General features: G+C 32.8%; 3 protein-coding genes across 11 annotated transcripts; 2 read left to right on the forward strand and 1 right to left on the reverse strand.

The window, feature by feature from the left end:
* The first annotated feature begins 5,089 nt into the window (after positions 1-5,089).
* Positions 5,090-13,022, forward strand: LOC100246682 (phosphopantothenoylcysteine decarboxylase). Of its 6 annotated transcripts, XM_010664749.3 has the most exons (6): positions 5,119-5,303; positions 5,417-5,464; positions 5,633-6,234; positions 7,366-7,458; positions 10,077-10,424; positions 12,412-13,022. In XM_010664749.3, exons 5-6 carry the CDS (start codon positions 10,077-10,079, stop codon positions 12,703-12,705), a joined length of 642 nt encoding a protein of 213 aa, XP_010663051.1. In that variant the 5' UTR covers positions 5,119-5,303; positions 5,417-5,464; positions 5,633-6,234; positions 7,366-7,458; the 3' UTR covers positions 12,706-13,022. The 6 variants fall into 6 exon arrangements, with proteins under 6 accessions (XP_002276829.1, XP_010663051.1, XP_002276901.1 ...); XM_002276865.5 differs by lacking the exon at positions 5,633-6,234; XM_010664747.3 differs by lacking the exon at positions 7,366-7,458 and having other exon boundaries at positions 5,121-5,303; positions 5,399-5,464.
* A 1,949-nt stretch (positions 13,023-14,971) lies between these two features.
* On the reverse strand, positions 14,972-21,423 carry LOC100251822 (E3 ubiquitin-protein ligase AIRP2). Of its 4 annotated transcripts, none has more exons than XR_009464555.1 (7): positions 21,056-21,423; positions 20,269-20,431; positions 20,070-20,136; positions 19,506-19,740; positions 19,236-19,398; positions 15,925-16,870; positions 14,972-15,834 (listed from the first exon to the last, which is right to left on the reverse strand). XR_009464555.1 is itself a non-coding variant. In XM_002276684.5 (5 exons), exons 1-5 carry the CDS (start codon positions 21,136-21,138, stop codon positions 19,188-19,190), a joined length of 759 nt encoding a protein of 252 aa, XP_002276720.1. In that variant the 5' UTR covers positions 21,139-21,417; the 3' UTR covers positions 18,986-19,187. The 4 variants fall into 4 exon arrangements, 1 of the variants encoding a protein (XP_002276720.1); XR_009464556.1 differs by having other exon boundaries at positions 15,925-17,924; positions 21,056-21,419; XR_787981.3 differs by lacking the exon at positions 14,972-15,834 and adding an exon at positions 17,832-17,924 and having other exon boundaries at positions 16,774-16,870; positions 21,056-21,419.
* LOC100251794 (GDSL esterase/lipase At3g48460) lies at positions 15,128-16,704 on the forward strand. The gene is made up of 2 exons (XM_002274774.5): positions 15,128-15,775; positions 15,975-16,704. The coding sequence occupies exons 1-2, from the start codon at positions 15,128-15,130 to the stop codon at positions 16,479-16,481; spliced, it is 1,155 nt and encodes a 384-aa protein (XP_002274810.1). The 3' UTR covers positions 16,482-16,704.
* Positions 21,424-23,354: the final 1,931 nt, after the last annotated feature.

Consider the following 23,354-nt stretch of genomic DNA (forward strand, 5'->3'; position numbering starts at 1 on the left):
TTTTTTTGAAAATGTAGCTTTAGATTCTTCTGCAATTTTCTTGCAATTGAAACTTTCAAGATCTATATCTATTGGGATGCAATGCATATCAGAACTTGAAGGGTTAGGAAAACTGTCTAAATTATCATTTAACTGTTTAAAATGAAAATACAAAGCATTTAAAGCTTTCAACTTTTGAATATCACTTTTTGCATTTCAAGGGTTGTCTAAAATGCATTTTTGTGATATGCCTAAACCTTCTATATCTTTATGAATCCGAAATGACAGATTACTTTTAGGAAACATTGGAAGAGTGAATTTCCCAAACTTAATCACTTCTTACTCCATCTGTAAAGAAAATTCAAAATTTAGTATACCTTTTGAAGCATAAATAAAATATCTAAGGAGTTTATCTTTAATATACCAAAATTGAAAATATATTGAATTTATGAGGAACACATAATTGTATATAAGAATATTTAAAGGAGTTTTTGAATTTTTTGAAATAAAATTTATTGATTTATAAGAATATGCACAAATACCATCACAATCTTTTTTATCATCAGATTCTTCTTCATTTTGACTGGACTCTTCACTTGATATTTCTTGTGTTATTAATATTTGATTATCTTTTTCTGATTCATAATCTTCACTTGAATCTTCATTTTATTTATCAATCATTAATCCCATCATTAAATTTTTGAGTTTATCACTTATTTCTAAAGAATTAATCTTATTTTCTAATTGACAATCTTTCGAGTAATGACCTACTTTTCCACATTTATAATATGTGAGTGTTTTCTTTTTTAAAGTTGATTTATTTGAAGATTTTGATTTATTAGGATTAAATTTTAAAAATTTCTTTTGGAATTTTGACTCTATTGAAGGTTTTTTTTTTTTTTTTTGCCTTTTATATTACTTTGTTTATTTTTTCTTTTTGAAGGGGCTATTATTGTATCATAACCATAAGATCAACAAAAATTTCCTAATTATTTTCTACAATCTTGTTTTTCTTTTTTCATTTGACTCTTTAGTTTGAGGTTTGTACAAAGAGCTAGACCTTCATTATGGATGAAAGTAATTAGTTCTCCATATGTTAATGACCCATAGGGAATTCTTCCATTATGAATATTTCTTATTCTTTGTCTAACATTTTCTACAAATAAAGTTGGTAAACCAAATATAAATTTTTCTTTCCAATAATGGCTTCCACAATCATGTCTTGACATAACTTTAACTAAAAACATATCTTTATACCACTTAAAATCTTGAAGCTTTGGACATCTAAGATTATTAAGGATTTCAGAAGTTCTTTCTTGAAAATAGAAAGGATCTCTTATAAAATATTTTGTTATTGCAAATATTAACGTATTAACAATGTCTTATTCATAAGTTTGGATTGATGTTCCTTCTTCTTTGATTATTGTTTTTTTTTTGCATTTAATATATATTCTCTATCATTTTGACTCAAATAATGATCCCACCAACCTTTAAGCAAACCAGTGAATCCTATGACTAAGGCACCAGCAGCATGAAAGTCATAATTACTAGTCTTGATTCTATAAGTATTAACAACCATCATCATTTCATGAAGTAAATTAATTATTTGATGTTCACTCATTCCATCTATATTCCATTCATAAAAACTACTACCATCATTACTAGCAACTAATTGATAATTTCTTTCTTCTAATTAAACATCAAGAAAAGAGAGTTTTGAATAATAAATTTTTAAAAGAGAGTTTTGAATAATAAATTTTTAAAAGAGAGTTTTGAATAATAATTTTTTCTACTTACAAAATTATTAGAAATTGCATTGATTGTTGAGGGGTTTGAATCTAGAGACATTTTGAATTGTTCTTCTATTTTATGGATTTATGATTTTCCTTTTGTTATAGTTTGAATTTGATTCTTATTTTGATTAATATCATTAATACTAAGTTTATCTAATCTAAGTTGTATTTCTTTTAACATTGTTTGTGTTGGTGTAGCTAGTTGTATATTTGATTTTGCAACATTTATAGGAATAATAAAAGGTTGTTTTAAAGACTGAGCAAATGATGATGATGATAAAGTTGAAGAAAAAATTGATTTTGATGTTTCTCCTATCTTCCTTCTTGGGGCAGAAGAAAACAAAAATTGAGAAATTTTTGTTGTTTGTTGAGTTAAATGTTGAAGAGAATGATTTGTATAATTTAATTGTTGTTGAACTTGTCTAATATCTTTGTAAATTATTGGACTTTGTTCATCTTTGGTTATTGGAATTTTGAAGGGTGAGACATAAATTGAATTATTATCAAAATTAAATTGATGATTATTTAAGGGTAGTTGGGAACCTAATTCTAAGGTTATTGTTAAAATTCTTTTTTGGATATTCTTTGAGTGTTTTATTGCTAGTCGATGTCCTTCTTTATTTCTTAAAGTTATAAGTTGTTTTCTTTGTTTTTTAAGTATAAAAAACCTATTAAAAAAGAATTGTCATTTTCTGTTGATTCATATATTATTCATATTGTTTTCTTAATGCATTTCTAGCTTGAGGAGGAAGTATTTGAAAATAAGCTCTTTTAGTATTATTATGAGGGGAAAAATAATCTAATTTTAATCCATTCTATATTAGGAGTAAAATGAATCTTTTTATAATTTTTCTTATGAATAATATTAACTTGATTAGGATATATATCAAAATGAGTAGGTGACATAGGAGGAGATTTTTGTTTTTGATATACAGAAATATGAATTTTTGGAGTAAAATCGACACTATTTAAGTTTGTATTTGAAGTGGAACTAATTCCTTCAATAAAATTATCCATTATGATTATTTTTTTTCTTACATGTTTTATTCTTTTATCCTATGATTCCGTTTCATAAAAATCAGTAAATGTCCTAAAAAGTATATAAAATAAATCACGTGTAAGGTTTGAAATATCGGTAAGCACGGATATATCTGTACTTGAATTTTATGGATATATTGGAAATATCGGTGAATATTTTGACAAAAATATTGATAAAATAAAAATTATTTAAAATTCATGAAAATATTTTTAAAAACTCTAAAAAATTATAAAATAAATAAAAATTCAGATTTTAAAGTTATTTTGTAAATGAAATCGACATAGATATTGTTATGAAAAAAATATCTATATGCAAGGATATATATGTCTTAATATATAATTTATTATTTATCTTATCAAATTAATTTTAATTTATAAAATATTAGAATTTTATTATTATCATTATTATTTATATTTTAGTTTTATTAAATAAACTTATATTTTTAATATTTTAAAATAAAAACATTCAAAATTAAAAAGATAAATATAAAAAATTTAAAAGTGAAGTTATAATAATTTTTTAGAATATGATTAATGAAATAAATTATGATACATTTGATATTAAAATTATAATTTATTTAATTCAAATGCATTTAATAATGTGAAATAAATGGTGATACATGTATGATTTTTTTAATATTTATATTTTTTATATTTAATTATCATATAAATAATATAAAAAAATACTTATTAAAAAGTTATAATATTGATTTTTATATTTTTATCAATCAATTAAATATAATTTAAAATAAAATAATTAGAATTAGATTTTTTTTTTAATGATGAACCTTAACAAATTTAAAATGAACATATATTATCAAAGAGCATTATACTTCAATGGTAGCCAGAACCCAGGGTTCCAAGTTCCAACCCCCAGTAAAGTAAAGGGCTTTTTTAACTTTTGCAGCAATTTTTAAAAATAATTATTAAAAAATGGTAGTTGGGAAAATATTGATAGATCTACGGCAGTTTTGGCCACGTGGAAGGTGTCTTTCGAAGAGACATCTTCCACAATTTTCAAAATCATGATACACATTTAAAAGAATTGAATTTAAACTAAAGATGTCTCTTGAAGAGACACCTTCTACAATTCCAGAAAATTGGATTTATATTAAAGGTGTCTTTTGAAAAGACACTTTCCACGTGACAAAAAATCCAATATGCATTAAAGGTGTCTCTTCCACAATTTGACAAATTTGAATATCTCATGAATTTGATTTTAAAGCTAAAGATGTATTTTGAAGAGACACCTTTTATAATTCATAAAAATTTTAATTTATGCAAAATGTGTCACTTGAAGAGACACGTTCCACAATTCCACAATTCCAATACACACTAAATGTGTCTCTTGAAAAGACACCTTCTATAATTCCAAAAAATTGGATTTACACTAAAGGTGTCTCTTGAAAAGACACTTTCCACAATTTCACAAAATCCAATATGTATTAAAAATTGTGAAAATGATTTTAAAGCTGAAGATGTCTCTCTTTAAGAGACACCTTCAATATAATTCCATTTTTTGGGAATTGTGAAAGGTGTCTCTTGACACCTTCCACAATTTTAAAAAAAATTGGGTTTATACTGAAAGTGTCTTTCCACAACGTAGCCTCTATCGATGGTGACCTTTCAGTATAAATCCAATTTTTTTGAATTGTAGAAGATGTCTCTTCAAAAGACACCTTTAGTATATATATGGAATTTGTGGAATTGTGTAAAATGTCTCTTCAAGTGACACATTTTGTATAAATTAAAATTTTTACGAATTATAGAAAATGTATCTTCAAGAGACATCTTTAGCTTTAAAATCAAATTCATGAGACATTCAAATTTGTCAAATTGTGGAAGGTGTCTCTTCAAGAGACACCTCTAATGCATGTTGAAATTTTTGCCACGTGGAAAGTGTCTTTTCAAGAGACACCTTTAATATAAATCTAATTTTCTAGAATTGTAGAAGGTGTCTCTTCAAGAGACATCTTTAGTTTAAATTCAATTCTTTTAAATATGTATCATGATTTTGAAAATTGTGGAAGGTGTCTCTTCAAAAGACACCTTCCACGTGGTCAAAACTGTCGTAAATCTATCAATATTTTCCCAACTACCATTTTTTAATAATTATTTTTTAAAATTGCTGCAAAAGTTAGAAAAGCGCGTAAAGTAAATAATGATGATCGAAATTGTTTAATCATGGATAATTAATAATTAATAATTATTTATATCGAGGAAAATTGTTCTCATGAATCTAAAACTCAAAAGGGCCACCCACTTCTCTCGCTCGAGGCATCAAAAAAGCGCTTTTCTGAAGTTGTCCTCCAGACGAGAGAATCCCTAAAAAGGCCCTTATAAAAACGTTATTCCCAGGAAATTGAAGACAAAAAAAAAAAAGAAAGCTTAGAGTTTAACTTCAAAAAATGGGCGGCAGAAGCACTTCCATTTGGGAGAGACTGCCACGGCCCTCATTCGCTCTCGATCCCCGACCTCGGCTTCACTCTCTCTGTACGCCAATCTCTCTTTCCTTTTCCTCTTCTCGAACACGCTCATCTCTCTCTACTGGTATTTTTTTCCTTGGCTTTATTTAATACAAACCCTAGCCTTTTATTTTCTTGCAGAATTTTCCCGAGCAATTCTCCGAGTTGAGGCTGATTTGAAAGTTAATGGTTCGTTAAATTCGAATCTACTTGTTTGATTTTGAATTTTTGAATTTTGTTTTTTAGTCAGGATTGTGAATTTCATTTGCGTTTCTTTTGAATTAAACCTTTTGACTTTTCTGAATTTTGTTCGTTGTTGAGCTTTATCGATCTTGAATGACTTGATTTCGTTTACAGTGTTATAGTTTTATCTCAAATGGGAGACTTATGATGCACCTTCAATAAAATTTCTAATGTTGGAGAACTGGGGAATAGCAATAGTAACGTCTCTATTTATAAATTATATCAAGACATTCCGACTTTAGAATCCTCTTTGAGTGGCATTTTGGACAATTAAAAAACAAAAAATCCAAACTCTTTTCGCTTCTCTTTTCCCAATCTGAAGCCCCTCTTCTCATACACCCCTGCGTCGAAATCCCAAAATCATTGGAGTCTAAGAGATCCGACTACTCACCAACCATCGCTAGCGAGCTAGACAAACAAACCCCTTGGAGCCCACACCCCACCTCAGAGACCTTGATAAACACTGCAGGTAAGGTGGAATCTATTCATGTCTTTACTGGGCACTGCTGGAGAACTCTACCACTGGCGATTGTCTAATTCATTCCTCACCGGCGAAATCCACCACTAAGAAGCCCTAATCCATCTCTTACTGATGAACTCCAACATGGACAAGCCCTAACTGGCCTCAAGAGGTGGCCACCTTCAGTGGACTCCATAATCTGCCACTACTGGAGGCGTTGGGAAGTCCTTCAGATCCTCTACCTCTACCTTAACTGGTAATTCTTTAATTTTCTCTTTAGGGTTTTTTTTTTCTTCATGGTTTGTTTAAAGTTAGGGCCTTTTTTATTTTTCTAATAGTGTGTATTGTTAGTGGTTTCAGCTTTTGTAATAAGCTTAAGGCTTCCTTTGTTGAAATAGGAATCAGAATGATGCTTGTGGTGGTGTATTTCATTATTGATATCTGACTTATGACCTTTTATTTTAGCTATGCTTGGTTGTTGAGAAAATTTAGGGATGTGGGAGAAATTAAACTACTAATAGAACCCTAGTCTTAACCATAATATCTAACTCAATTTCTAAAAATAACATTAACCCTTCTTGATAAGCTTTCAGTCAGTCTTATCTTGATACAATATCATATTCTTTAGTATGTGCTTAGCTAGGAGTTCAAAATGGAAACTTAAGAGATTTTAAACTCTAAATTCAATGCTTGGGCTTTTAGGATTTGGTTCAGTGTTGAACCTCCCCACATGTTGTTTTACTTTATAATCACCACTTTCAAAGTAGGTGTTTCATCTTTCCCTCATTATTCAGTGGATTCGTCTGCTATTTCATTTTGTCCAACGACTCCAACTTCCATTGAAGTTGTTTTAGGACTTTGTGGAAGATCTTAGACAGGTTTCTTATCTGCTAATTCAATTGCCAAGACCAAACTTTCCATAGTCAACTATGTGTCATCCAATGTGAAAGCTTTGATAATGGAGAACTAACCACTACTGTATAGTCATAACTCCTATGGAGAATAGCTCCTGTTTACAAAATCTCAGACCCCATGACTCTGCCCTGTTTGTGCCCATGACTCTGCCCTGTTTGTGCTTTTAAGACTGTAGTAGGTTAGGTTTGTTCCCAATCTCCGCAATGATAATTTGTCATTTTATTCTAGCAATTCATGGATATTATGTTTAGTAACAAACCTCTACAATTTACTTCATTCTAGTTCTTGTACTCAAGTTTGGAGTCATTCCCCCCTGCCATGGTGGGAGACTTATTTTATTTATGTTTGGTTTCACATATATTTATGGGCTACTTGTGTTTCAGTTCAGAATGAAGCTAATGTTACCTTAAATTGTCTGATTATTACTCTACTCCGTTTTTGTTTCCATTAACCTAGATCAATTGTTTTGAAGGATAAAAACAAATAGTGGGCAATTATGTATAGTGGAGCGGAGCCACGTTCCCTTATAGGATTCTTGGAGTGGTTAGCCTCCATTTAAGGGCTGGTAGGTTTTTTTGTCTCTTTTGTCTATTTTGTTTGTGAGGCCTTTGTCGCCTTGTATACTCCCTGTATGCTATGCGGCGTTTTTGCCTTGTGTTAATATATTCCGTGTTTACTTATCAAAAAAAAAAAAATAGTGGGCAATTACCAAGGTCTCTAAGGATTAACAGTATCAATCACCGTCTCCAATTTACTATTTGATAATGGATTTAAACCATTTTTTTTCACACTTTTTAGTTTTCAAAATGTTGTTTTTCTTACTAGGAGGTATTTTTGATTCTTGAAGCCCTTTCTCCTTAGATTGTCCTTTGTCTTGTTGCTGATGAGGTTTCCTCTAAAATCTGGGTTAGTTTCTTGATAACCAATGCTGGTAGATAGGTTTCCCACATCATCATTGTTGTCATCTAGATTTGCACCATCATTGTCATCTTTATTCTCACCATCAGAGTCATCCTCATCCTCATTTACAGTGTTAAACTATCCTGCTTTCATCTTATATGGAAAATAATATTTATATGAACCACACAAAAGTAATATATAGGAACTGCAAAGAAGAATGAAATGCAAATTCTTTATTTCTTTTTGTTTCTCTCTCTGTATGATATATAGGAACCACACAAAAGTAATTGATAAAAAGTGAAAAATATCTGCTTGAATATAGAGGTAATTCCATCACAGAATTTTGGCCTGGTCATATGTTCTTATATCTTCAGCTGATTCTTCTATTATACGTCATAAGTCAGTAGTAAAATGAAAATATTGGTTAATATTCTCTCATATCTCAGTTTCTTTATTTGACCCTAACCTAGACTCACTCTTGATTTCTGGTTGGATGTCATGCAAGACTTGATAAATGATGGTTAATATCGGTTATAAGAAAGTGGATTGATAGGATCTATTGCCCTCTTTGATCTTCTGATACAGATCCTGTTGAATGGAACCACTAGTATGCTTTTAGGCTCCGTTGGATGCTGAATAACTACAGCTTGCATGGCAACTAGTTTAATACTTTCATTATCAGCTCATTTTCCAAATCGAGAAACTTCTTCATAAACAATTGTCCTGTTTTTATTTTTTATAATAGATTGCATAGGAATATCTGTTAATGTCCATAGTCACTTTTTTCTAATTTATCTTATACCAGTGGTGTCTTACTTTTAAAATGCATAAAAGTAGTTTTTCATATTTAAAGTTATTATGTCTAAATTCATAGCCAAATGATATAAGATGTTCCACCAAACCACTTAGAAGAATGAACTATTAATTTTAGGTTTTCTATTACAAATTAATCTTAAAATTTTTTTATTTTAAAAAATTTACTTAATGTTTCCATATCACTACTAACTGACACATAAAATAATTTGAATTTTTATCAACTTTTATGTTCAAACTACCCACATTTCTACTTCAAACTATTGATCCTATTTATTTGTTAATCCTTTTTTCTAGTTGCCATTTTGCAAGAAGAGAGAAAACGATGTTCTTTCTTTGGAAACCAAAATGTCTCTCAAAGGTTATGATATTTAAGAAATGTAATAAAAATAGAACATATTGTAACACCATTTTAGAATTCAACTCTCAAAAGCAAAGAACGGAAGAATGGAGGCAAGCTTTGTTCTGTACTCTTCAAACTCGTCAAATCCCAATTTAGTTTCAACTTCAATCACCCTTCTTTTTCTTCTCAATTCGATACTTTCCTTCCTACCAAATTGTTAATCAACTCAAAATTTTTATCTTCTCCTCAAAGCTCTCTTCGTACCTTTGCCCCCATTGTGGAAAAGCCTCTGGATAAGCCTTCAGAGCCTGGCAAAATATTGCCCAAGATTGATAAAAGTGGCAGGTCTTGCAGCCCTGGAGCTGCGAGAAAGCTTGGTTTATAAGTTATTCTGTTTTCTTTTATTTTCCTCAATTTTCTCATTGGCCAAATAGGGGCATTACTGTTTCTTTTCTGCTAGAAGAGGTGAAACCTTCATTTATTTATACATTATGCAAATGTTGCTTACTTTAATTTGACTTCGAGAAGGGGTTTAGGCAGCATTATAGTATTAATTAGTTAGAGACTTTAAGGTTGATGGTTGTTTAATTTGATGCTAGGAACTTGAACTTATCTAGAGGTGGGTCACTTTCATAAAATTTCAATGTATATGTTACAGATTTTGCCAACATGAGAATTAATGAAGTATATCCTTGGCAAGATGATGTTTGGGCATAAATATTTCCCTCATTGTACATTTTGCATTGTACTCATGATTGCACTTTTTGTATTTTTTTACCCATGATTACACTAATATTTTTTTGTCTCATCTGCATGCATGAATGAGGTAGGGTTTCTTCTCTTCTTCTTCATTATCGATCTATCCTTGATTGTTTAGTACATAATTGCTGTGAAATTGTTTAGTGAATTCCTTTGTATGTATCTCTATTTCTCTAAGCATTCTTTCCGATGATGGATTTTTTTGAGTTTTGTTATCAGTTCCCTTTGCAAATTTCTGTTCCAATGAGATTACTAATTGAATGCTAAATATTTGTTGATGTATACTGGTAGTTTTGCTAACATGGATGAGAATGTTCAGTGTCTGTATTTTTCCAGACCACTTAATAATTTTGGCTTTTGTTTAACAGATGATGACATATGCAGAACCTTTGAGTCCAGAAGTTGATGCGATACCAGTCAACATTGCTCCCAGAAGACCCCGGATTCTACTTGCTGCTAGTGGGAGTGTAGCTGCTATGAAGTTTGGGAATCTCGTCCATTCTTTTTGTGAATGGGCAGAAGTAAGAGCAGTTGTCACAAAGGCTTCTTTACACTTCATTGATAGAGCAGCACTGCCTAAGGATTTATATCTTTACACTGATGATGATGAATGGTCCAGTTGGACAAAATTAGGAGACAGTGTGCTTCACATTGAGCTCCGTAGGTGGGCTGATGTCATGGTAATCGCCCCATTATCAGCAAATACACTTGGCAAGGTAATATGAACTTTGAAGAAATTATCCCTCAGATTTCAGCTTCCTTTAACACACAATTAGAAAAATATGGTTAAGAGTGCATGGTAATGAGAACAATCGTTTTGTGCAAATTGATGAATTCTGTATAACTTGAAATTTTAGCACTCATGCTTCTGTTGTTTCATTCAGAAGAATGAGAGGGGAAAAGAATATGCTTAAAATGCTACTATTATATAGTTTGCTATTACTACTAGGTTATCATTTAGAGCATTTGAAAATCTCATAAGCAAATAAATGCTACTATTATGTAGTTTAGCACTCAAATCTCATCATGGGGCAGGCATTACTCAAGTATATAGTCAAGTAAAGCTAGTACAACAAACTGATGAGAAGACCATGCACAAAAATTTTATTGCTTTGTACCTTTATTCTTTGGTCTCAAATATTCATTGATAAGGCATCTTTGTCCTTATAAGGCTTTATTGATTGGTCGTGTCTCTAGTTAAAAGGAAGGAGGTTTATTTGTCTTTTTCCTCTTTTCTTGGTTGTTTGGTGATCATTGTATGCTGTCTGTGTACCTTGGTTGCACCTTTTTTATTAGGCACTTTTAAATTTGAATCTATCTTTTGATTGCTTATTAAAAAGAAAAAAAATAAAAATAAAAATGATAAAAAAGGACATAATTTCAAATGAAACTTTGAAAACACTAAGCAGTGTGTTCTGAATAAGCATTAAAAAAATGTGAAACACAAAGTTGATGATTTTATTTCCTTTGTTGCCCTCTTTCTTATCCAGAGGATTGATTTGCCAAATCATTTCCTAGGGACAATAAAATGAAATTTACATCTCTTGGTTCCTATGATATTTCCTGAACATTGTGAAGTTGTCAGGTCATGTCGACCAAATAGTCAAAAATTGTTTTCTGTAGCCACTTGGAGATAGTACTATTCTTTATTTTCTACTTTCACATCTTTTGGTTGATCTAAGATCTATAGTGACAGATGACTGAGATCTGTGAAATAACAGAGCTTTTTACATGCCAAGCTTAATATTTTTTATAAAACTGAATGTCTTGCGATTCAGTACAAATTGTTTTATGCTAGTTTCTCTAGCTTGTCTGATGCAGATCCCTCAACATAATTTGCAGTTAAACTTAATATTTTCATTGGTCTGTGGGCTGTCAAGTTACAAGCCTGAAGTTAATGTGAAATACAAAATTAAGTCAATTGACCATGTACTCTTGCATTGTGGGAAGGCAAGGCTATTGTGGGAGCTCTTGTTCTCTTTGTTCAGGATGTATCGGGTGATTCATGCTTCCATTAGAGAGACCCTTTTAGGGTGGTAGGGGTCGTTCATTGGAAGAAAGAGAAAGAAGTTGTGGAGAGCAGTGCCTTTGTGCCTCTTCCAGACAATTTGGAAGGAGAGAAATATAAGATCTTTTGAGAATATAGAACTTTCTGTTCAAAGACTGAAGTTATTATTTTTGTGTAGTTTATTTTGGACAAACTTGTTTATAGAACATACTTTTATGTTATTAGTTGATTTTATTGATTGGTTGGGAATGGATTGAGGGAGGGAGTATTTTTCTTTTCCCTATCCTTTTTGGCGCTATTAAATGGCCTTTGTATACATTTTGTGTACTTTGGTGCGCCCCTTTTGGGGTTTTATACAATTTGCACTTATAAAAAAAAAAACTAACCAAGTTAACTCATTCAAACAGGTTTGACTTGCACGCGGTTTTCTAAATCTTTACCAAGCAACTCATATGTTGCTGGTTTATATAGCTCCCTTTATTTTGGATATTTAGTAACATCGAGATTACTGATTTTGTTGGATATTAGTGCATGTGTGTGCATGTACCAAAGTACATGATAATCTATGAGTCATCCCTATATGTCACTGAATGACTTCTGTTGTGATTTTATTTTTTTTGCCATGTGGTGTGACACAATCATAAATCTCATCTTGATATACTCAATTGTTTCTTTACTATATCTTCTATTTGTAGATTGCCGGGGGACTGTGTGACAACCTGCTGACATGCATTGTGCGAGCGTGGGACTACAGCAAGCCAATGTTTGTTGCGCCAGCTATGAACACCTTCATGTGGACCAATCCTTTCACAGAACGCCATCTTATGACAATTGATGAACTTGGAATTTCTCTTATTCCACCTGTCACTAAAAGGCTGGCTTGCGGAGATTATGGGACTGGTGCAATGGCTGAACCTTTTCTCATCCACTCAACCGTAAGACTCTTCTTGGAGACACGGGCTCAATCAAGTAGCAGTAATGTGCAGTAATTGGGTATGGTTAATCTGTCTGTTGGAGAAGTCACCAGAGAGTTGGCTGAAATGGCATGTTGGAAATGCTAAACGTAGTTCACTTGGACTGCATTGATTTTGTTATGACCGTCCATTAAACTTACTACGTCTTGTAGATTGTTGGTATCGGTGGATTTGCATATCCTGTTTCTCAATATTTCTAGTAGCGCCTTTTGAATGTTATGTGCCTTGTGTATTAATGGTGAGGGAGAATGTATCAGTCTCCTAAATTTCTCAATCTCTGTGTAGACATGCTTGATGATACATTCCTATAAATAGACTCTGATTTCTGGAAATTCCGTTTCAGCTTAATGCATAGAAATTCATCTCATTGTTGACTTCATCTGAACCTATTTCTACTACCTCACCATCTTTCCCCCAAATCTTTAACTCTGCCTCTTCCTTTTTCTGTAATACCTATCAGGGTTTTTAAATTTTATTCATTATCACCATTTACATAGTCTTGCCACGCTGCAAATAGACCAGAGCTGCATCCTTCAATACTAAAGAATTGAGAATTGCATGCATTCTTTTAAGTCAAGTTATAGGTAATCCTAATAAGGAACAAGACCAAAAGTTCAAATGGAATAGGAAAGTTTGAGAAGGAAGAACAACTCAGCAAGTGGTTGCCCAGGTATTATAGTGCATTTAGCTCAGCTACCTGTGTATCAGAATGGTCCATGCTCACAGTTAATGAAGAGACTGGGATTGGATTTCCTACGGCTATGTACGCAATACCCATTGGGAAATGGCCCTCCAAAGGGTTGAGATGGAAGAAGAGGTGAGCAAGCGATTTTCTAGACTTGTAAATGGCTGTTGCCCCAAGCATTGCAGTGCATTTAGCTCAACTACCTGTAGATCACATTGGTAGTTGGGAAAATTTAAAGTTACGCACCAAACACTGCCATACTCGTAGACTCGAGAGTTAATGAAGAGAACAAAATTTTCCAAATTCTCACTTCTCTTTCGTGGAAGTCAGATGAAACAGTACAATCAACAGTTTTCCAGATATTCATAAATTCAAAAAACAATGCTATTTGATTTATGCATTCACCTTTCAATTCAATGCCAACGGTGAATGTTGTTGAGAGCAAAATATTTTGCATTTTACCTTTCAATTCCAGAACATTTTTATTTTTATTATCAAAACTTTTTGAGTTAAGAGGATTGTTGGAAGGTTAGATGCAATATTTAAAGATGGTGTGAGAAAATATTTAAGAGTCTTTTTGGTCATGTGATTTAAAAATAGATTTTTGTTTTTAAAAATAAAAAACTGTTTTTAATTTTTTTTTAACACTCTTTAACTGTTGTTTTTTGAAAACAATTTTTAAAAATAAAGTGAAATAAAAATAAATATTAGAAAATAAATAAAAGTTGCTTTCATTATTTTTTAAAAACAAAAGAAAAATATGAACCGTTTGACTATGTTTTTTAAAACTTGTTTTTAAGTTAAAAAATAAAAAACAATTTTTAAAAACAAGTTGTAGAAAATATGGTCAAACGAACCCTAAATGTTTATTCACTTTTATTAATAGTTGAGAGATCTTGCTTTTTATAAAATGTGGAAAGTATAATTTTTATTTGATTGAATTTTGAAAAAATATAAAAATTATTCTTATTTTCAAAGTTAAAGTATACCGATGTGTATAAAATGACATGGAGCATGGTGTTGGGAGAGGCCTTTTACAAGGAGAAAAGATAGAAAAATAAATAAATTTGGGATGAGTGTCAGCCAAGTCACCGGAAAAACAGTTGGGTCATTTACTCCAAGTTTCCAACTACTTGTAGACCATTTCTCCGAATTCATTGCCCTCACCTCCCTCATTAACACACGTGGCCCAACTTTCAATTTTGGATCTCAAATGTGTGGCACAAGCCCATTCATCTGTCAGCTCTCCGTGACTCTCACTGTCTTCCTCTCTTCTCTACACGTCATTTAATTATGTTAGAGGCATTTTTCAAATATATATATATATAAAAAAATCAAACTAATAATATTTTTCTGAGAGTAAATTTATAATATAACCAGGGTACAAATTTGTCTTGTGACTATGATTTGGTACAGAGAAAAATGATTAAAAAAATAATAAAAATAAAAATATTTAAAGTTGAGTATTTAAAATAATTGAAATAAAAATATTAAAAATAATTAAAATAATTAAAATACAAGTTACTCATTGGTGAATATAAAGTTGAGTATATTTAATACATTTTTTTTAATCAAATGATGTGAAAAAAGAAAAAAGAAAAAAAACTTGGGTTTCTCTTTAATTATAGACATCTGCCAACAGTGTATTTTCTTAAAATCAAGATCATTCTCAACGTAGAATAGATAGGAAATATATAAGATGCAAAGCAGAAGCAGAGGGTAAAAAGTTTTGAAGCTAGAAGGCTTGAGACAATGGCTTCCTCTTTCAAATTGTTCTCTTCTCTGAGTTCTCTCACCACCATCCTCATCCTCATCCTATTGTCCTCCTTATGTACTGCTTCTACTGCTCCAACTGGGACTAATTCACCTCCCTTCAAGAGGATCTATGCCTTTGGAGACTCATACACTGACACAGGCAACACAAGGTCAGCCACTGGCCCAAATGCTTTCACCTATGTATCAAACCTCCCATATGGCAGCACCTTCTTTCATCACCCCACCAACCGATACTCCGATGGAAGGCTAGTGATCGACTTTGTTGCTCAGGCGCTGTCTTTGCCCTTCTTGCCACCTTACCGCAGCCAGAAGGCCAATACATCCACTGGTGTGAACTTTGCGGTTGCAGGGTCTACCGCTATACCCCATGAGTTCTTCGTGAAGAACAACCTAACTCTTGATATCACTCCTCAGTCAATCCAAACTCAGCTCATTTGGTTCAATGAGTTCTTGGAGAAGCAAGGATGCAGAGGGGCCACCAAAAACTCTGGTTGCACATTTGATGATACATTGTTCTGGGTTGGAGAGATCGGAGCCAATGACTATGCATACACTGTTGGATCTTCTGTGCCAGGCAGCACCATTCAGGAGCTTGGTATCAAGAGTATTACCAGCTTCCTACAGGTACTGAAATAACTGAACATGAACTGCTTCATAGCCATGAGATGTTTGTAGTCTAGTTTCTGCACAATAAGGGCTTTTCTCTGTGATTTCATGATCTTATAATCCATGTGCATTTAGCAAATTGAACTGAACAAATCAACAAAACTAACCTGTTTGGGATCAGATGATCGAGTGTTCTAGTGTTTTTGCTGGTTTGCAGGCATTGCTGAAGAAAGGTGTGAAGTACCTTGTGGTCCAAGGTCTGCCACCAACTGGATGTCTCACACTGGCCTTGACACTGGCTCCTGATGATGACAGAGATGCAATAGGGTGTGTTGGGAGTGTGAACAAGCAGAGCTACAGCCACAACACCATCCTCCAAGCCAAGCTTCATGATCTCAGGGTACAATTTCCCCATGCTGTCATTGTTTATGCTGATTACTGGAATGCCTACCACACCATCATGAAGAATGGAGACAGGTATGGTTTCAAGGAGCCATTCAAAACTTGCTGTGGATCTGGTGGTGACCCCTATAATTTTGATGTGTTTGCCACCTGTGGCTCATCTTCTGCAAGTGCTTGTCCAAATCCTTCCCAGTACATCAATTGGGATGGAGTTCACCTCACAGAGGCCATGTATAAGGTGGTTGCTAATTCGTTTCTCCACGGTGGATTCTGTCACCCTCCATTTGATTACTTGTTAAGCAGGAAACAGCATTTGGGATGAACCTTTCAGCACTGTTGGATTAAGAAGCAACCTTGTCACTGTGAACTTTGTCGGATAGTAGAACTAATCCCATCTTGCTTTGTTCTGCTGCTGGTTGTTAAGCTAATAGTTTGATATTGAGGACCCAGATATGCATATACTATGATGTTGAGCTAGTACTTTTATATCAGGAATTCACATTACATATAAATACATGCTATGATAGAAGCAGTACTTTGAAGTTTATCCTTTCCAAAGTTAGAAACATGAACTAAGAACTGGCATGATTAAATACTCTGATTGAAGCTTTTTTTGAGATGTTTCTTTCCCCAAACAGGGAAATTATTGGGGTTTGAAAAAGTGGGTAAATCTTGAGCACTCAACTGCGTTGGTCTTTTGCAACTGACATTCTGCAAAAAATAGGAAACAAAACAAGACCGGAGATTGACATAAACTGGTAGCTAGTTTAATCAGAATTGTCAAAAATTAAACAGGGAGCAAGAAAACAGAGAACTAAGAAATCGACCAAAATCCCCTGCTTGAGCTTGAGGCTAGGTTCCAACAGACAAAGGATAACACAAAATCATGAATAAAAAGAAAAGAAAATAAGGAGGAAGAACACAAGTTCACCATCAAAAGAAATGGGAATGCCTCAATTCAAATGCACAATAGAAAACACAAATGGGTATTATGGTTAAAACAGGATGGCTCTGTGGAAGGGTATACCTAGAATAGGATGTTTATTTTAGCAAACTTGTGCTTGGAGACCACAACCTACATTGAGGCATTTAACATCAGTTCTACGATATTATGTGATTCCACGTGGTTAATGAATATCAAGGCAGGTGATTGACTGAGAAAATCTAACCAACTACTGGACTAAATCCATCCTTTTTCTGTTAAAGAAAATCACCTCTTTCAGTAGAAAGTGTATCACTACTGCGAATATGATCCAATTTTTGAAAAAAGGCCAGTTCCATCAAGTTAAATTCCTTTTCCTTCCCATCTCAGATGTAGCTCAGTACTGCTATTTCCCTCTTTATCTAACAGGGGAAGCCTATTTTTGAACCAGAAAAATCACAGGCTAGGTCTAGTAAACCATTTGAACCTGGCCTAAACTACTAGTTGGTACTCAAAGGGTGGCTTTCTATTGCTCAAGTTCCTGTGTCAGCTGTAAGTACATGGAAATGAAATACATCAAGTTTATCATGTAAAATGCAGTCAATGAGGGTAAGACCAAATGGGAAAATGGAGGCATTCGTTGGAATAATAAAACATCTTGTATTTATATGTGTTTCATATAAAGGAAGAAATAGAATTATTCAAAATGTTACTGCTCAAATCTTATACATTTCAAAGCAAAATGTGAACCTCATAAAGCTATTAACTGCAGCGGTTGCACACTTGCACCATTTTGTCTTCCATTAATCCTGTGGACCTCTAAAGCTTTGTGTGGCCTTTTTTCTGACACAAAGCAAGATTCAATTAGCAGAAATTGTCGAGTCAACCATGATAAATAGCATTAAAAGCAAATCTGAAATGAATAGGTGTAGCTTAACAAAGTCATGATCCAATCACTTAAGGGTGGCAACATGAATCCCTTTTCACATTTTCATCATCCGCTTGAGTATATTTAAGATTCATGTTTATAATACTTGGAAGGTCTAAACTAGCTGACTACTAACAATCCTTCCCTGGCCTTGAGCTATAACCACAACTAATTGCTTGTCGTCCGCTTCAAAGCAACAATCAGTAACCTCAATGAGTGTGCATCTCTCATCTTTCCCCTTCTGCCTGCTTTTATTTGTAAATGTTTATTGGGGGATCACCCTGAATTTTATTTCATGGTATTGGATTAGTTAAGGACTGTGTTACATAACCTGGGTACATGTTTTGGATGTTGATGTACAAAGCCCATTTTTTCTCATTCTATACCCTAGACCAAATTTGATGTGTAACAATGATAGAATGCCCAACCTGGTCAAAGCTTGTTTACAATGAACTAGAGGCTTGTATTTATTTTTGTCCATCAACACACTAATTCATTTTCTTTGGAGTGTCCATTAACTTAGCTTAAGGGCATTATTGGTTTCTACTATTTCTCATAAGAAGATGAAAGATCTCCTCACAGTTATTTGTTCTAGTTTAAGAAAATCATTTAGTTCAAGGATGTTGTTCTCGTTCTGAATTAAGAACTATTCTCTAGACCTTGTAACTTATTCTATTGTCTCCATACTATCATATGTTCGTAATTAGCACTTGAAACCAAGCTAGCTCAGGTTGATATGTGGATAAATTGAGATAGTGAATACCGATGAAATCAGAAAGTAACAATCTGGTGCCACTTTGGGATAAATTCTAGCCTACTCAAAAGCATGCCTTAGAAGAAATTAGCCATAGTCAATAGACTGGTTCACTGATCAAATTGAGCTTCTCATCATAACATAGTAAAGCACCTTAAAAAAATCATATCATTCCCATATTCTTGTGCAATTTCAACAAGTGTCACAAAAGAGAATTTCAAGTTGGTGAAGAAAATGAGAAATTTCATAGAATCATCACGTCTCTTACAATGAGCATATACATTATTCTGCACAAACATCAACAGGGAGCTGACTATTCAATGAACCTTACAAGATTACATCTAAGCATGAAACTCGGTAGGGACTCCATTTATAGGTGACATGCAGAAAATCTCTGTACATCATTCATCTCTTCTACATTTGATCAGATTAAGAATTCATAATACATCAAGAAAAGAGCATCTGGAATAACCTTTGGCAGGTTGTGTATATAGAGATAAAAGTGCAACACGTCCTCCTTTGATACAGTTTCCATGTCAACAACATCATCTCTGCAGGGGAGAACCCATAAGTCCCCTGAATTCACTCTCTTTAGACTAACCCGACAAAATGGGCAAGATTCTGACTTTGTGTTCCTGTTGTACAAAAAAGGCAAAATGGAGATGGTTAAGAAGAAGAAATTCACTTATATTGTCACAATCAAATGCACTACAAGTGAAAGGAGAAATGTGGTCTTATTTACCAGTCACGGAAGCAGCTTATGCACATCATATGGCAGCAGTTAGGCAACACCATTTTGGTGCAAGGCTCTAAGCAGATCCCACATTCATCCTCTCTCTCCAAATCAACATTCAAAAGCTTCTTCCTCTCCTCTGGTCTCTTCCTAACAACTGGCTGCAACCTTTGATCTTCCTCTTGAGCATAATCTAGCTCAGATGAATAACTATGCAGATGTTGAAGAGATGGTAATATCACAGCTGCAATTTTGCTTCTTTTAGAACATGCAAAACAAGCATGTGGAGAAGGAAAAAACTCCATCTTTTACTTCCACAAAATTTTAAAGCACCTTCCTTTTTCAAAAAGTAAATTTAGAATCACAAGTCCATCCTTTTGGAATCCAATGGTTTAAGTAAACTGGAACCATGGAGGAAAGAACATGAATTCATTTTGCGTAAATGCAACCAAGATGGACTTGTTTCAAAATACCATGTAAAACAAAAAGGAACCATTGGTTGTGATCTCCTACCACCATTACAACATATCAGACAGTGTCGAAAAAGGAAAAAGTACCAGATAATTTACAAACCATAGAATTCCCTTAATGTTGCTTTCCTTCCATATGATGAGATCTTTAGTCGCCTTTCTGGGTGCACCTGAATGATGTAGAAATCAACCACTAAGACTACCAAGTAATAAGCCTTTCTTTCCCCAACCCACCCGGAAGAGTGGGGAAAAACCAATTTATTTATATTAGAAATGCATAGACATTAAAGTAGGGAACCAACCTTGTATATAACTATGTGGACAAGGTTTAAATAACTGGGAAGCAGATATGTACATGAGCAATTCATCCACTGGATAAAGAAAAGAAATATTGGCGTTAAGTTATTGTAGGCCAATTTCATCTGAAGCCAAGAACCATTCTTGGTTCTGGGAATTGAAGCTGCCCTGCAAAAATAATCCAAATGCAATCAAATGACAAACCCAAAAACCAATTTCAGTTTCATTTCAGAAAATGAAAAAGCTCCATAGACAAAACAGTAAAAACAACTGCAGCAAGAGCACAAATTCTAAGTTGGCTGAGCGCTTGATCAAACTACGTTCAGCTCCCCAGTTTGCAAATTCCTGTAAACCCAATATCTGTTTACGACTACAACACCAAGTTGACCAGTTATAAGAAAAGCCCAATAGAACCGTCAACAGAGCCATTTTCATGAAAATCCACATATCCCACACAGAAAATTTGCAATCTTTTTCATACCCATGTTCCCAAATCCAAACTGGAAGAAAAGAATATAAGTTGAGGGAAAAAGGGCCACTTTCACAAATCCCTTGCAAATCTTTCAGGCTCAAAGTGGTAAAGTTTTAAAGTGACAGAAAGACGATCAAAAGACATGATCAGCCAACAAATATAAGAGAAAGAAAGTACGGTTCCTTGATTGATATGCATTAAATCAGGATACAGGATCAGCAAACAAACCAATTGAGAAAACCCAAAAACACCCATATTCCACTTCCTTCACAGCCACACCCACACGTACAAATGAACACACTCACACACAGAGAACTCACAGAAAATTGGCGTGCTGTATGTCAGCCTCAAGAGCCTTAAGGGAGTCTCGGAAAGAAGACCTTGCTAGCTGATAATCCAACATATTACTGAGTCTTTTCTCTTAGTGGGGGTGGGGTTTGAACCACAATTCAAAACTCAAGCCCTGGGGTTTGCCAGTCTTCTGTAGCAGTGGATTACTGGTGGGATTGTAATCTCCCTCAAACATACCATATATATGGCGAGAGAGACAGAGAGAGCGAGCGAGTGAGTCAGTCCTAGCCTGCCATTTTGTTTTGAAATTTGACCCTTTCCACTCATTATTAAGATCTCTGACTTCCTATCTTGCTTTTTGACTGCTTTTTCATTGCTTTGCCGTGAGGTGTATGACTTGGCCAAGAGGCTTTTCTTCTTCCAAACAAACCAACCCTCAACCCTCTATTTAAGAAAAATTTGCTTATTTTTCCTGAATTTTTATTAGAAGTATTGATGTGCTACATTGGCAGAAGAATTTCACCACTATAATTCTGTAAAAGCAGTTACATATTATATCCCAATCTGGGTGAGAAAATGGTTATTTGGCTAAAAGGATTCAATTAATACCCATCCTTATAAACCCCCCTTGCTCTCAAACGAGATTAAAATGATTCTTGTACCACAAAAATGTCCCTTTCCTTTTGTTTCCGCCGGTGCACTGCTTTTCCTTATTTTTCAGTTTGTTATTTTATTTTAACAAAAGAAAGTTTAACTTCTACTATTATCTCATCTAATCTACATTAATCGACATGAAGGGAAATTAAGATATGTAAACAATTAATATTACTTTTCAAAATAAATCTAATCCCGACTTCACCATTAGTGGCAAAAAAAAAAAAGGAGATTAAGGTGGTGTTCCTTTTTTTACTTAACTCTAAATAGAATTTTAATACTTAATATTATTAAATATTAGGTTGTTTGTTTTTTTAATATTTTATTTCTATTAAATATTAAAAAGTAAAGAAAAATTGACATGTTGTTTTTTCTATTTAGAAAAAGTCAAATATTTTGACTTTTTCTATTCAATAAAAAGTTTATGATAAGTTATGAAAAAGTACAAAAACAAACATTTAAAATTTGAAAGCAAATTGCTTCCAACAAAAAGTTAAAAAAAACAAACACCCTCTACGCTCATTTATGAAGAATTTAATAGAAGTTAAGTTCTCAATCATAATATTTACCTAAATTTAATTATTATTAAGTTTTATTTACAAAGAATTTAATTATGATTAGGTTTTCAATTATAATATTTATTTGATTTAACTACAATAAAAATATTCACTTGAGCTTAAATTTTGATTGACTAAGTTTCATCAGGAAAGAACTATTATATTAAGTTCTCTAAAATTAGAATATTTGTCTATTTAAATTCTCAATCAAGTATTTTTTTTAGTTGAATTTAATTATAATTGTCATTTACAAAGAGATATAAAGTTAAGTTTTCACTCATAATGGTCACCTTGGACTTGACATTAGTTAAGTTTTGAATATAAAATTTCACCTACACTTAAACTATAAGTTATGATTCATTTACAAAGCATTAATGAGTTAAATTCTATAAATCAAACTATTCACATGAATTTGATTATGTATCTATTAGCAATATCGAAAGTGTTAATAAAAAAATATAATATTCTAATAAAAAATTTCACTTGGTTTGAAAATGTGTTTAATGTATCAAACTATAGTAAAAAATTAAACTTCGAACATCGAGTAAAATTCCTTGAAACTAAGAGCCAACCCCCAATGATTCATGAATTCATTACATGGACAAATTCTCAAAGTAGAATAATTTTGTTGTTATTTTTTCTCAAAACCAGTCCATAAGGCTGTTGATTAGAATCTTGAATTAATGGTCATGCATAAAATATTCTACATATTTGATTAAGAACATTCCACAATCACCACTACATGAAACACCAATAATCAAAATTTGGAGTGTTATTGAAAAATGATGTTTTAGGCATGATAGTAAAATGATGAGATGAATATTTGTTATACATATTCCTCTTAAGAATATCATGCGACCATTCAATGTCCCAATATTGGTCACCCTTAAGGTCAACATTATCCCCATAATAATCCATGACATGCAATACATATATTAACAACTTAGTTAAGAGTGTGATGGTGCCTATTAATATTTATCAGTCATAATAATATACATTCCAAAAGAATTGTATTTATTCTAGATAATAAATAATATGTGTAACTTTATTTTTGTGTAATCACATTTAACTCACCTCTCTTGTTGATCTTTTTTCTCTATCAAACGAAACCTACTAT

This window comes from Vitis vinifera, chromosome 17, assembly GCF_030704535.1.
Source record: "Vitis vinifera cultivar Pinot Noir 40024 chromosome 17, ASM3070453v1".
Taxonomy (NCBI): domain Eukaryota; kingdom Viridiplantae; phylum Streptophyta; class Magnoliopsida; order Vitales; family Vitaceae; genus Vitis; species Vitis vinifera.